This window comes from Callithrix jacchus, chromosome 16, assembly GCF_049354715.1.
Source record: "Callithrix jacchus isolate 240 chromosome 16, calJac240_pri, whole genome shotgun sequence".
NCBI classification, from domain to species: domain Eukaryota; kingdom Metazoa; phylum Chordata; class Mammalia; order Primates; family Cebidae; genus Callithrix; species Callithrix jacchus.
The window spans coordinates 91555565-91569069 of record NC_133517.1 but is presented as its reverse complement, the minus strand read 5'-3'; the positions used below and the strand labels follow the sequence as shown (position 1 = coordinate 91569069).

The following is a 13505-nucleotide window of genomic DNA, read 5'->3' as shown; positions in this document are numbered from 1 at the left end:
GAAAGCCTAAGTTCTCCAAACAAGCTATTTTGGCACATTATCAGGAGAACATACTGAGGATACACATAGAGTTACTACATCTTTTTATTCATATATTAGCAACTGCATTGTATATAAAACCAATCATGTTTTAAAAACTTTTTTTAAAGAAAAAGAAAAACTCTACTCTTTACATTTCTGAAGACATGGCTTATAAATTTTCTACTTCCTCTTGACATTAAGCATCTGTATTATAAAGGATATTTTCAGTGATTAACTAAAATTACAGTGCTTCAAATGGCTCTTATTATTGTCATATTTTTCTCAGTTCCACACTGATATTGTCTATGTTCTTGTTGAAGGGCAAGTTTTTCTACAAGTTTCAAAATTGCATTTACTAATATTAGTAAAGTTTCTAGTCATTATAAACCATGTGATTAAATGAAACCCAAATCACTCTTTTAATGTAAGATTCTACAGAAAAGTCCAAGATTGTTGGTCAGAATTTTATGTTAGCATAATGTATAAAATTCTTACTTATATAAATCCATCTCAGAGAGACTCTTATTATAGTTGCATGCTTAAAATTTGAGCCTGGCAATTCTAATGACGTTTCCTGTGTCTTTTTATTTTGGATTAGTTGCATATTTCATGTTCCTATTTTTCATTTGTTTGAAATGAAATGAACTATGTTTATAAAAAGATGCTACTTGAAATTTACTTTGATATCTTTAGATTTTAAACATTTTAGCAAAATGTAAAGCAATACTTTCAATTTACATGGTCATCTTTTGTTCATGAGTTTAGATTACTTGGCATCTTGCCTTTCAGTATCTCTGGGAGGAAGGAAACAAGCAAGAATTGTTTCCTTGAATTTATAGATGACAAAGACATCAAGACTCTGTCCATAAGTGCTACATATTTCCTGTGGTCCCGAATTTTTTGATTCAGTTATTTTGTCTGCCTTTCTTCTGGTTTATGTGCCAGACATGGAAGTATATCAATGTATTTGTAGAACTAAGCAAACCAATATGATCTGAAATATAGGAGGTCCGGAAAGCAACCTTGGGAGTTTTTAGTTATGTCACTACTGGCAGGTGGGAACACATATATGAGAAATTCTTGAATAAACTCAAAGACAGTGAGTTTCAGAGTGGGGTTGGCATGGAGTAGTTCTCTAATAATTGTAAAGTAAAATAAACATATTTCAGGATAAATTTCAGGAGAATGTCCCAAAATATGTGAACTGGAAGAATCAGATCAATGTCACTGGATGCTAGTAGAATGTAATACAATTTAAAAAAAAGATAACTCAGGTGAGGGGAGTGAGGGATAAAAGACTACGCACTGGGTCTGGGTACAGTGTACACTGCTCAAGTGCTGGATGCTCCAAAATCTCAAAAATCACCACTGAAGAATTTATTCATGTCAACAAACACCACCGGTTCCCCCAAAACCTATTGAAATAAAAACAACAACAACAAAGATAACCCCGAAGAAGCTACATGTAAGTGAACTTTGAATTACTATAATGATTATCTGGAAAGGTAAAAGAGGATCCTTACAAATTGTTTGCTGATGTCACGATCCCTAAACAAAGGCCAGAAAGAAAAATGATGCCAGTAAAGTTGTTTTGGGAAGAAAAAAATCCTTATGCCTGGTTCTTGCATCTAGATATGGAGAATGGTCAGAGACATACTTGGGTATCATTAATGTCCTAGAGAAATGAACTAAAATTAAAGCTCTTCAATTTGGAAATATTAGGGTTAAAAAGAGGGGTCATGATGGAAATACATAAAATAAGGAAAGATACATGGTATAACAATGGAAATTCTCACCATATTCAAAACGAGTCGACCTAATGTGCAGAAAACTGTTATTTGAAAGACTCTTTAACATAAAACATGGAAAACATATTAATGAAGATAGAATAAAAACCTGAGTAGGATTACTCAGACATGGATTTAATGTTAGCCCCAGAAGTGATTAATACCAATCAAAAGCAAACATAATCAGATACTTAATGGGACTGGCAGAAACTTTAATTTTCGTTCACTAGATCAAATTCAATACAACTCAACTCATATATTAAGGATCTGCTATCTCTGTTCTCAGGAGGAGGGAGGGAGAGACAATTGAATCGCATTTTGTAATGTTAGGTGAGATAGAGCACCATGAGAAAAATAAAGCAGGTAAAGCTGGTAGAGTAACACTTTGCATGTGTGCGTGCACACGCATGCTATTTCCTAAAGAGTGATGGGGAACCTGAACTTTAACTGGAGACTTGAAAGGAATGAGCTTCCGGTACTGAGTCAAGTCTGCAACCTCATTGTATACCTGTGAGGTTAGTGTTAGAGGAAGCCAGAAGAGGACAGCAGAGAGCTGGGGAGCAGGAGAGGCCCGGTCATACCTGTAGAACTTGCTGCTCTCGGAATCTCTTGGATTCTCACCACTGTGGAAGCCTTAGGGAACAGAATTGTGGAAAGAAACTGTAGTGTGTGAGCCACAGAAGAGAGTTGAGGTAAGACTGGGAGACGTGACATGGCCACAACACAGTTTGTGTACGCTTGTAGAACTTGCTGCTCTTGGAATCTGTTGGATTTTCATCACTGTGGAAACCTTGGGGAACAGAATTGTGGAAAGAAACTATAGTGTGTGAGCCGCAGAAGAGAGTTAAGGTAAGATGGGAGATGCGACATGGTCACCACACAGTTTGTATATGCTTGTAAAAGAAAGGCCTGCAGAAAGGAAAGGTTAAGTAAGCAAGCAACTGAAACAGGTGAAATGAGGAAGCTGTCAGGAGATACAGATAACCCCAATCAGAATTATCCCTGTAGCCAAGGGCTTGATGAGACTCCATCTGTAGCTCATTAATGTGGTTTCCAGAACAGCAGTTTGGGGGTGTTTGAGGATTGTATGAGTCACTTTGCTCCCTTCCGCAATAGCAGAGTTGGGTTTGTGTTTTCTGTGTCTTTCCACAGTCTTGAATCAGAAAGATCAAGAGGCAGAGAAGTAGAACCAGTTTCATCATTGTACTTAACTTCTGCCAGTAGGCTGCCAGGCTCATTGACATGTTCTCCCCTCCTCCCATCTTTCTTTCTTTCTGTTGGTTCTTGTACTTCTGTAGCTTTGTTTAAAGATAAAGAAATAACAGAGGAAAAGCCATATTCCTCCTTGGACTGTGTGTAACAATTCTAAGTCTAGGTTATTGGCATTAATCCCTCCCTGCCCCTGGTCCCTGAATGTTAAAGTAAAGCAACAAACGTTTTATCTAGAGACTTAACACTGAAAAGAACTTTTTTTTTTTAAACTGCATCTTTATGCAGTTTTGGTTGTGAGATAGTAACCCTTGGTGTTTCATTTGATCTTGTGTCAAACATCATAGTATTTTGTTTTCTATTTCCTTATGTTCATTTTGTTATTTTCAGTCCAGAAAATTTTTTAAGCACTATTCTTTCAGTGAACATGCTTCCTTTCCTCCTTGGTTATGCCTTTTAGGACATGTTTTTGCATCCTCTGATGCTTGGGTAACTGGAATCAGAATCCGCATAAGGCAGCTCTACCATAATCACTTTGAGTTCAATAAGGAAGGGGACCTTTACAGACAACTTTTTTCCTTTTTTCTTAACGGGATTAAGAAGCTCAGCTCTTTAAATTCTTGCATATAACATTGACATTTCCAGGGTGTGTTTGGACCAGGGAGTTCAAAGAGAAGGAATAAAAAAGAAAAGCCAATATGACTTTGTTTTTTACCTTGCTGGAGGAACTGTTTGTGCAAATCGCCTATAAGCTTATTGACCTGAATCTTTGACTCCTTGTTTTCTCTGGATTTGGCTGGAGTGGAGACACTGATGGAGCACTGATAGGGCTGATTGAACAGCCCCCAGCTTTGCTTGGCGTGAACCTCCCTTTCCTTCTCCTCCCCCTCCCCTCCCTCCACATGACATTATTGTTCCTTGGCAAAGCCTGTTTTCCTGGATTCGGTACTTCTTCTTTTTCTTGAAATTTAATTTAAAATCATTGAGGTTTTCTTAGGTAAATCATCTGGCAATGCAAAATTGGAAGTAATACTTTTTAGAATGTAAAAATAGAGGCTAAATTGTGTCCTATAGGCCAGGGGCAGTGGCTCATGCCTGTAATCCCAGCATTTTGGGAGGCTGAGGTGGGTGGATCACAAAGTCAGGAGTTTGAGATCAGTCTGACCAATGTGGTGAAACCCCGTCTCTAAAAATACAAAAATTAGCTGGGTGCAGTGGTGCGCACCTATAGTCCCAGCTACTCGGGAAGCTGAGGCAAGAGAATTGCTTGAACCCAGGAAGTGGAGGTTGCAGTAAGCCTAGGTGGTGCCTCTGCATTCCAGCCTGGGCAACAGAGTGAGATGCTGCCTCAAAAATAAATAAATAAATAAAATAAATAGTGTCCTATAAGTGCTTCTATCTCATGAGAGTGAAAAAATTTATACCTTATGATATTGTGGTGTCACTCTTTTGTAGCCAACTTAAACATCCTAAAATATAGTATTTGGGATGTGATTAATTTTTTTAAAAACCACAATTCTGGGAAAAATGAGAGAGCATTTGAAAGAACTGTGTTCTTAGGAGAGTGAACATTTTCTTGGTTTTGATGGAATCAGAAGGTATACAAATTTTGTTTATGACTCAGTGATCTATGTAAGGGTCAGATAAATTTTTGTCTACTTATGTCATCTCTAATTTCAGATATATCGTCATAACGATTACAGCCAAATTAAAGCAATTAATTTTTTATACAATGTTTGAAAGGACCCATGGTGCCATCATTTATATAAGTAACATGTGAAAACATATACTACTGTTTAGCATATGACAAACTAAATTCATTGTTCTTTCTGTGAGCTGACCATCAACAGATCTAAACTGTGCAGTTTGCTAAAGGCATTTTTGAGGCATTTTAAAACTTGATAAATATGTAATTACTTAATTCTCTTAAAATTTCCAAAACCTCATATAGAAATAAAGTGCATTTAATTCTGGTTTTACATAAATATATGAGAGGTCAGGAGATATTTGCCTAAGTTTTAGTTGAAGCCTTATTTTATATCATTATAATTGTTATAAATAATGAAAATGGAAAACAAATATAAAAACTATATAATACCATTTAGAGAAATTGCCTTTTGGGTTTATGTTTAAGATTTTTGCAAGTGCGAAAGCAATTTTGACTGGTAAGATATAGCATAGGTCTATTGTTTTCCTTAGGATGTTTAAAGTAAGTTGAAGAGTAAAGATATTTTTAATCCCCTGGTACATTTTAAATAAATGTTGCCTGTATGTGTGTGTGTGTGTGTGTGTGTGTGTGTGTGTGTGTGTGTGTATGTATGTATGTATGTATGTATGTATTTAGAGAAAGAGTCTCACTCTGTTGTCCAGGCTGGAGTACAGTGACGTGATCTCAGCTCACTGCAACCTCCACCTCCTGGGTTCAAGGGATTCTTCAGCCTCAGCCTCCTAAGTAGCTGGGAATACTGGTGCACACCGCCACACCCAGTTAATTTTTGTATTTTTATTAGAGATGGGATTTCACCACGTTGGCCAGCATGGTCTTGATCTCCTGACCTTGTGATCTTCCCACCTCAGCCTCCCAAAGTGCTGGGATTACAGGCATGAGCCACCACCCCGGCCTATCTCCTGGTATTTTATATATAAAGATAAGCATCCGGATAACAGGAGACATCTGCATTATTGGCTTTTTTACTTTTAATCTAGATATTGACTTAATCATTAATTTTAGCTGAGTTGTACAAAGGACAACTACTCATTTTTAAGCTCTTTTTAATTTCTGAACTTTGTCAGTGATGTTTCTGGTTGGATGAAGAGTTTCTTGAAGGAAGTGCTTTTGATCAAGTTATAATTATATAAATAGCATTTTAAATTCAAAGTCTATTTCAATTCTATTTTGCTCAAATTTTTATTTGAATCTAATTCATGTAGATCTACATTTATGTTTACCAATTGTTTATATCTACTAACTCTTAATTTGTATTTCTGCTTCAAAGGTAATTGAAAGTATGAACAGCATTAGGGATACTTGGGTAGCTAATTTATTTTAATTATATGGAATTAACATAGTTGACAACCCTGATTCTGACTGTTGGTCACCTTTTGATTTGAGGTAAAGTGTTATTTTAGAGAAAATGATTTCTTAAAAGTAGCCATATGTCTTCTACTTTTTAATCCTTAAACATCATAAATGATTTAAAGACATTTTCTTGGTCCTGCGCTAGCATTTTTTTGGAGGGGTTTAAGTCAACTAAGATTTTCAAAGCTCTTAATCTTCTCACATAAATGTACATTTTCTTATTAGTATGTAAAATTTTTCACAGTGTTTTTGTTATCATTTGAGAAGCAACAGGCAGTATTAAAGCATTTGTCCATCCGTTACCTGATGGGATATCTTTATCTCTGGTAGGCCTAAACATAGAATGTGTAATGGGAAATGTAGAAAGCTGTGGTGCAATGAATTTAATTATAGTAATAAACTCAGCCACTTTTTGTTGTTCTTAAAAGGTCAAGTAAAAATAACTCACTGTGTTGCATCAGTAAGGTAAATACTGATAAAGGATGCAGATTGCTGTTTCAGCTTCTTTTTTGTTGTTCAATGAGATTCCAGAGATTGGCATTAAGGCTATGTACCAATTATAATAATTATAGTAATGGTACTAACAATGTTCATTTGCTGACTGCTCCTGAAAGTCAGACATCTTCCTGTATATGTTTCATCTCTAATCAACTTACTGCCCTCCAGGGTAGATGCTGTTTTCATCTGTGACTTCCAGAGGCTCAGCAACTTGGCCAAAGTCAACAAATTACTCAAGACTAATACACTATTAAAACTTGTGTGATTGGTACTTAATAAAAATAGAGAACTAATTTTCCTTCCTGATGCCCACCATTATATTACTCTTTTAGAAGGAGGGAGAGGAAAACATCTGAAGAAGTTTGGACATATGAAGTATAAAACTCACTTTTTCAAGGTATTTTTAACTTGGTATTTTCTAATAAACACTTACTGTACATGATGTGTCAGTCAAAAATAAGGGTGTATACAAAACCAAGTAAGCAAAAAGGCTAAAGTAAATGAATTAGGGATGTTCTTAAAATATTTCTATTTTTTGGTACCTCTTTAAAGACTATCAATATAAACCATTTTGCAATAAGTGGAGTTGGCATTTTGATATAATGTGAGAGGCTATATTGAAAGCATGTTAGTCTTATTATACTAACTGAATAATTATATTATCTCATTTTAAAGGCATGCAATAAGCTACAGTTTCTCACTGACCATTTCTTAAGATGTTGCTTTCAGGTAATTTAAAAGAGTGAGGATACACCAAAATGTGTGTATTTGGGCAGAAGCCAGTAATAAATGGCAGGAATGTTTACAAATCCATTAAAACTATTTGGATAAGAACTTCAGCCTTGTAGAAATGTTTGCAAAGTGAACTCTTTAAAATAGTTTAACCTCAACACAAAATAAGACTAAATAAAAAACGAAGAAAGGAAGGAAGGAAGAGGGGAAAAGGGCATTGTTTGCAGGGAAAGCTCTGGGCACTGTGAAAACTTTTCCCTTTTCTGAAGGAAATGCAGTACAACAGATGGTAAGAGTGGAAGTGAGATAAACATAGGAGCTGGAAAAGTAAGCAATGCATTCTAACAGGTTCTGTATCAAAGATCTGGAGAAGTGGAAAGATTAGACAAGGAACTGTTCTGAAACTTGACAGTGGCTGTATCTTACCAAGTCTTAGCACATAGCAGAGATGGAAAGTGGAATTGCACAGACAGTAGGCTGTGATTATATTTTCCCAACAGTAAGAAAGGAAGGTCTCTTTAAGAATTATTTTTAAGGATATAAATTTATCAAGCTGGAAATCTATCATACAGGTATATAAAACACTTTGCTTTCTATGTATTTAACAATGTGATTGGATGTAATTTCTTTTGATTGTATATGATTAGCTCACAAAACCATATTTTAGGTCTGAGATAAATTGTATTTTTTTCAGTGCCAATTAAACATGACCCAGAAAACATGTTAGACAAGGATATGTGTGTGTGTGTGTGTGTGTGTGTGTGTGTGTGTGTGTGTGTATGCATGTATGGAAATAGTGTTAAACTTGGAATGATTAAGGAAGCAATGCATTCACTCCCAAGCTTCCTTATAGTAATGTGCATCATTCTAATGTGGAAACCATTCACCGACACGCATCTGCTTCATTTAATCTGTGTATTCTGTACTTCTCTATTTTGTATTGGTTGCTGACTCCTAAAGGGAGTACCAAAATCCAATACCCTTTACTGAGAAACAACAATTCTACAAAAATGCAAATGATACCAAAAAAAAAAAAAAGACAGGGAAAGTAGCTGATATGCAAAGGAAAACCCAACTCAAATGTGCTCTCTTCTACAATATTGACAGTTGTGTTGGGTGACTTTTAAGGTGGCCATAAAAACTATCAAATTACTAATAAAAGCAGTGCATTTTGAAAAATTATGTAGTATGAGATCAATTTATTCTCTTTTTTAGTTTATTTTACACTTGTTTAATTATTTTTCTATCAAATGATAGATCTAGGACAGTTTAAAATAGTGTTGGACAATTCTGAAACTTAGATAATTCAAATTGGATGTTGCTTGAGAATTCTGAGGCTTATTTGACAGGGGTTTCTGAACACCTCAGCACTGGGGCAGCACCATTTATCTGAGCCAGGTAGTTCTGACCTTTACTGTGGTTACCATGAGGTTAATGAAGCTTAAACTTCAGAACTTCTCACTTGTACAGACTCCTTCCAAGGCCCTACACCTAATTTTGTAAGTAGGACTTTGTATTCTTCTTCTTAAGGAGGGCCCCCTAATTTGTATAAGCTCTGGTCCCCACCAAGCCTGAATCAACCCGTTTTAGTACTTGTAAGTATTCCGGATCCTCAAAGGAGACAACTGGGATCAAAAACGTTACATTTGTCTTCAGTCTCCTAATTTGTGGGAAAACCAATCAGATTCACATAGTTTGTATTTATATTAGATACCTGAATTCGAAATCTATTATCATTATAAGTTATCCTTTGACTAAGGAGACCACAGATATTCATGAAAAGCCTGATTTTGAAAGTGTTATGCTAAAAAATGAAGAGAGAGGGAAAGAATGTCTACATTTCTGAAACTCTGGAAACTGTTGTGGGTTTTATCTATGTTTTTCTGGTATTATCACCAACAGCCAAGAACCTGTTGCTGGCACTAAGGGAGGAGATGCTGTTGGAAGACCTTGAAGTAAAAATAGTCTGAATGCGTCTTGTGATAACTTATTTGGGACTATCGCTGGTGTTGGAAGCTAGATGTGCATCTGAGTTAGGAAGAGGCTGACGGGACCTAGAATGTTCTTTTTTTCCCAGAGATGTGTAAACTCTGTTAGGATTAGGTGCAGCTGTAACAGTAGGTTCCCAGAAGTGGCCACAGGACTCTGGCTTGTATCCCATTGTCCACAACTTATTTTTATGGTGTGGTCCATGCTAAAAGAGAAGCTTCTGTTTTGTTGTTAGGTGGCCATGTGCCCGACTCTAAATTCTGTTACTATGGAGGGTTTTCAGATGATATAAAATGCATAGCTTTTATTTGCTTTGTTTGCTTATTAGAATAATTAATGAATGAAAGCATAATATCAATCAGTGCATTCACCATTCATGCATTAGTTAATCCAGTAAATATTTATTGAACACTGGCTATGTCAGACATTGTAAGACATGCTGTGGATACAATGGTAAGTAAACACAGGGATATTGTGGAATTGATATTGTACAATATCCTTGATATTGTAGAATTTACCTTGTAGTGAGAAGGCATACATTAATAAAATAATCACACAAATGGTTCCAGGTGGTTTAATCTAGTGAGGAAGGTTGGAGAAAATGTAAGAATGTGATACTTGGCCAGGCATAGTGCTCTTACGTGTAATCTTAGCACTTTGGGAGGCCAGGGCAGGAGGATGGCTTGAGCCCAAGAGTTTGAGACCAGCTTGGGCAACACAGGGAGACCTCATCTCTATAAAAAATAACAAACAGAAAACCTAGCAGGGCATGGTGGTGCACACCTGTAGTCCCAGCTACTTGGGAGGCTGAGGTGGTAGAGTTGCTTGGGCCTGGGAGTTTGAGGCCACAGTGAGCCATCACAGTACCACTGTCCAGCCTGGGTGGACAGAGCAAGACCCTGTCTCAAAAAAAAGTGACACTTAAGCTGAAATCCACGTTGATTATACATTAACTAGGCAAAAAGAAGTCATAGGGTTTCAGGTAGGGGGAACAGCAGTGGGTGTCACCAGCGTGGTGAGCATGTAAGGAGAATGATAGACAGGTGTGAGTTGGGTGGGAGAGACCAGGAAGGACAATGATCATAAGGCTAAGGACAAGAAAGAGTAAAGAGAGGAAGCATAAAGAGGAAGATAAATATTCTGAAAGCTGAAATATGAAATTGCCAATCTAAGCTTTCCATAAGCCACAGTAGAGATAGAAAATGGAAGAGGAATATTCCAGTGGTCAAGCAGGAGGAAAAAACAGGATTTGTCAGGAGAAAGAAATGTTATCCCTTATTTGTGAGCTCTGAGAGTCATTCGTCATTAGAGTGTTCGAACTAGTGTTATATAAAGGGCATTCAGATATGGAACGATGCGTCTGTTAGGCCCAGAATATGCATTCTCTATTGGTTACTTCTCCAGCCTTAGCATTTTAAATGTGTGGCTTAAATAAAGTCCTATTTAAAAATACCATGGAACACTTTGATAATGAGTGATTGCTTATGAATAATACTCTTAAATAAACACAGAGGCCAACAAACAGAAGGAATAGTGGTTTCTTGCTGGCAGAACAATAGAATTGTGATTGGTTTATAGCAGAGAATAGCCTCATTTAGAGACCATAAGGTGTTACTGTGTCTCTTCTTTGGAACCAGAAATCTCTTAGTTATGTAGAATCTTTCTCTGCAGGAATATTAGTTACAGTGAGGTTTTTGGAGAGGGTAGGGTAAAGGATAATAAGAAAAACTATTTAAATATAAACTTTGAAATATAAATTTTAGAAACGTCTTTTAAAATAGAATGTCTGGCTGGGTACAGTGGCTCATGCCTGTAATCCCAGCACTTTGGGAGGCTGCAGCACGAAAATCACTTGAGGCCAGGAGTTTGAGACTCTCGTGGGCAATATAGTTAGACACTCTTATCTACAAAACATAAAAATAATTTTGTGATTATGGTGGCTTGGGCCTATTGTTCTAGCTACTTGAGGCTGAAGCAGGAGGATTGCTTGAGCCAAGGAGTTCAAGGTTAAGGTGAACTGCTTGCATCCCTGCACTCCAGCTTTGGCAAAGAGCAAGACTGTGACTCAAAAGAAAAATAGAATGCCTTGTTTTCTTTTACTTGCTTATATATCTCACTCGTCCATGTGCTTATTGAGAAAAAAATGAGGAATAAAATTCTTAAAAGATAATATTATTAAAAGTTGTCTTATTTTATCTCATGTGGAAATTTTCCTTATGCATCAAATCTTTAGTGAATGTAAACTTTAAGAAAAACTCTTTTTACATGGAGGATAATATTGATAGCAGAGATGAATGTTCAGTACTCTGTTCAATAATTCATTGTTCTTCCTAAGTTGTCAGTATTTTAATTGTGACTTTTACATGATGTTAGTAAACATAAACAGTAGTATTTTCAATATTTTCCCCTTACTAGTTATGGTAATAACACTACAAATGACAGTAGTCATGCATTGACTCTAGAAATTGACTTTCTTCGCAATACGGCAGTGTTAGCCCTGGACACAGTGTTATCAACTGTTTCAGGATTGTTTCCTCATCTGGGATCCTCAAATGTATAGCCAAATAAATATGAGTTCTAGTTTTTTGATCTGCTTAATCTTTCATATTAAGGAATCTGAAAAAAGATACTGTCAACATAATAACATTTTGTCAGATAGGAAAGCCCCAAGTAAGTTACAAGGAAGTCACATGCATTTTTAAAAATAATTGTATACTGAATATCACTACCCAAAACATGGCAAAAGTCTACATTTTATTATACATAAGTAGTAAGTCAAAGGGAGACCTGAGTTAGAAACCAGGATAGGATTCCACAAACATAATGGATCTGTTCTTTTCAAACAGTTGAAATGCTTATTTTTTAATTTTATTTTTAGGTATTGCCATAAAGGGTAACAGTTGCATGTTTTTATTCATTTTTATTTCTGGAGATAGAATTGTGTCTATAATTTGGTAACAGAGAGTTAATTTAACATGACATTTCTGTTTGGATAGTCTGTAACCAAACAATTGTTTTAAGATAAACAATATTGGGAGGTTATTAGGCAAAGAAAACACAAACTGAACCTTACACTTTAATGTCCTCACCCTTCAGTATGAGCCGCAGTTTTCTGTTTTTGACTGTTACAGTCCTTTAACCAAAGCTATCTTGTCTGGTGATAAAACCATAAATGTATGAAGCTTACACATTTTTCATCTCTTTTATGACCTTATCTTTCATGAGCTTTTTCTGTGAAGGTATCCTAACTATAGGAAGCACCTGGAAAACATATGTGATATCTATTCTCTGATAAGCAGTTGTGAACAAGAAAGTAGATCTGTCACTTCTGAACTGTTCATTGTTAAAAAATACTTTGATGATTTAGCTGATTGCAAAATACATTATAGGGATGACTAACAGCTACAGTAACACTCCTAGTCAAGAAAGTTCAATAGTCATATAGCACAAGAATTTCTATAAGAGGTTAATATTGATAGGAACTACATGGATTGAAAGAGCAAGGTTGAGAAGGGCTGTTGACTTGCATGACTGCTTTCAAACACTGCTGCTATTCTGTGCTGAAAAAGTGACTGTCTCTGAATGTGGCAAATCTTTAATTTCTACAGAAGTATTTAACTTTCAGTGAAAAGGTGTTTGTTTGTGGTTTTTAAATTATTTTTGCCTGGCAAGTGGAGCCACTGCTTTTACCACCTTACCAACAATGCCTAATATGGTGTTTAAAGATTCTGCTTCATGTGTTTCAAAGACTATATTCTAGTGTTCCTCGAGCCATTTATGCTATGCATTACATTGCTCAATAATACCTTCAATTTCCTCCTATAGGACTCTCATTGATTCTGAAACCTAGACTAAGAAAAATGGAAAGGCCCACAAAATACGTATGCTATCTTTTAAAAGAGTAACAAAAGAGTTTAATCTTGCAACGGAAAACCATTAACTCCGTAGCCGTAATTTTAGAAATATGGATTTTGTTACTGCTTGACATTTATTCCATTTCATCGTCTTATGAATTGGTCGCCAGATATATGTAGTAGTTATCCCATTAAATATGTTTGTGCTTTGCTGAAAATACACTGAAATTTCTATTTAAAAGTATATGAATAAAAAATTTAGAACATCAATGAATGGATGTCACATGAGTGCTTAGCTCTTTCTGTAATTCTCTTCTTGGCATCTTTTTTTCTGTC

General features: G+C 35.9%; 1 protein-coding gene across 6 annotated transcripts in view; it reads left to right on the top strand.

The window, feature by feature from the left end:
• The window catches only part of ZFPM2 (zinc finger protein, FOG family member 2), a 473192-nt gene that overhangs the window by 95167 nt on the left and 364520 nt on the right, over positions 1-13505 (top strand). Inside the window, exon 1 of one of the 6 annotated variants that reach the window (XM_078353387.1) lies at positions 5963-6991. The exons of the other annotated variants lie outside the window; for them this stretch is intronic. Within the exon in view, the coding sequence (XP_078209513.1) occupies positions 6965-6991 (27 nt within the window). The 5' untranslated portion in view covers positions 5963-6964. Of the gene's footprint in view, positions 1-5962; positions 6992-13505 lie in introns of those variants that run through there. 6 annotated transcript variants of the gene reach the window in all.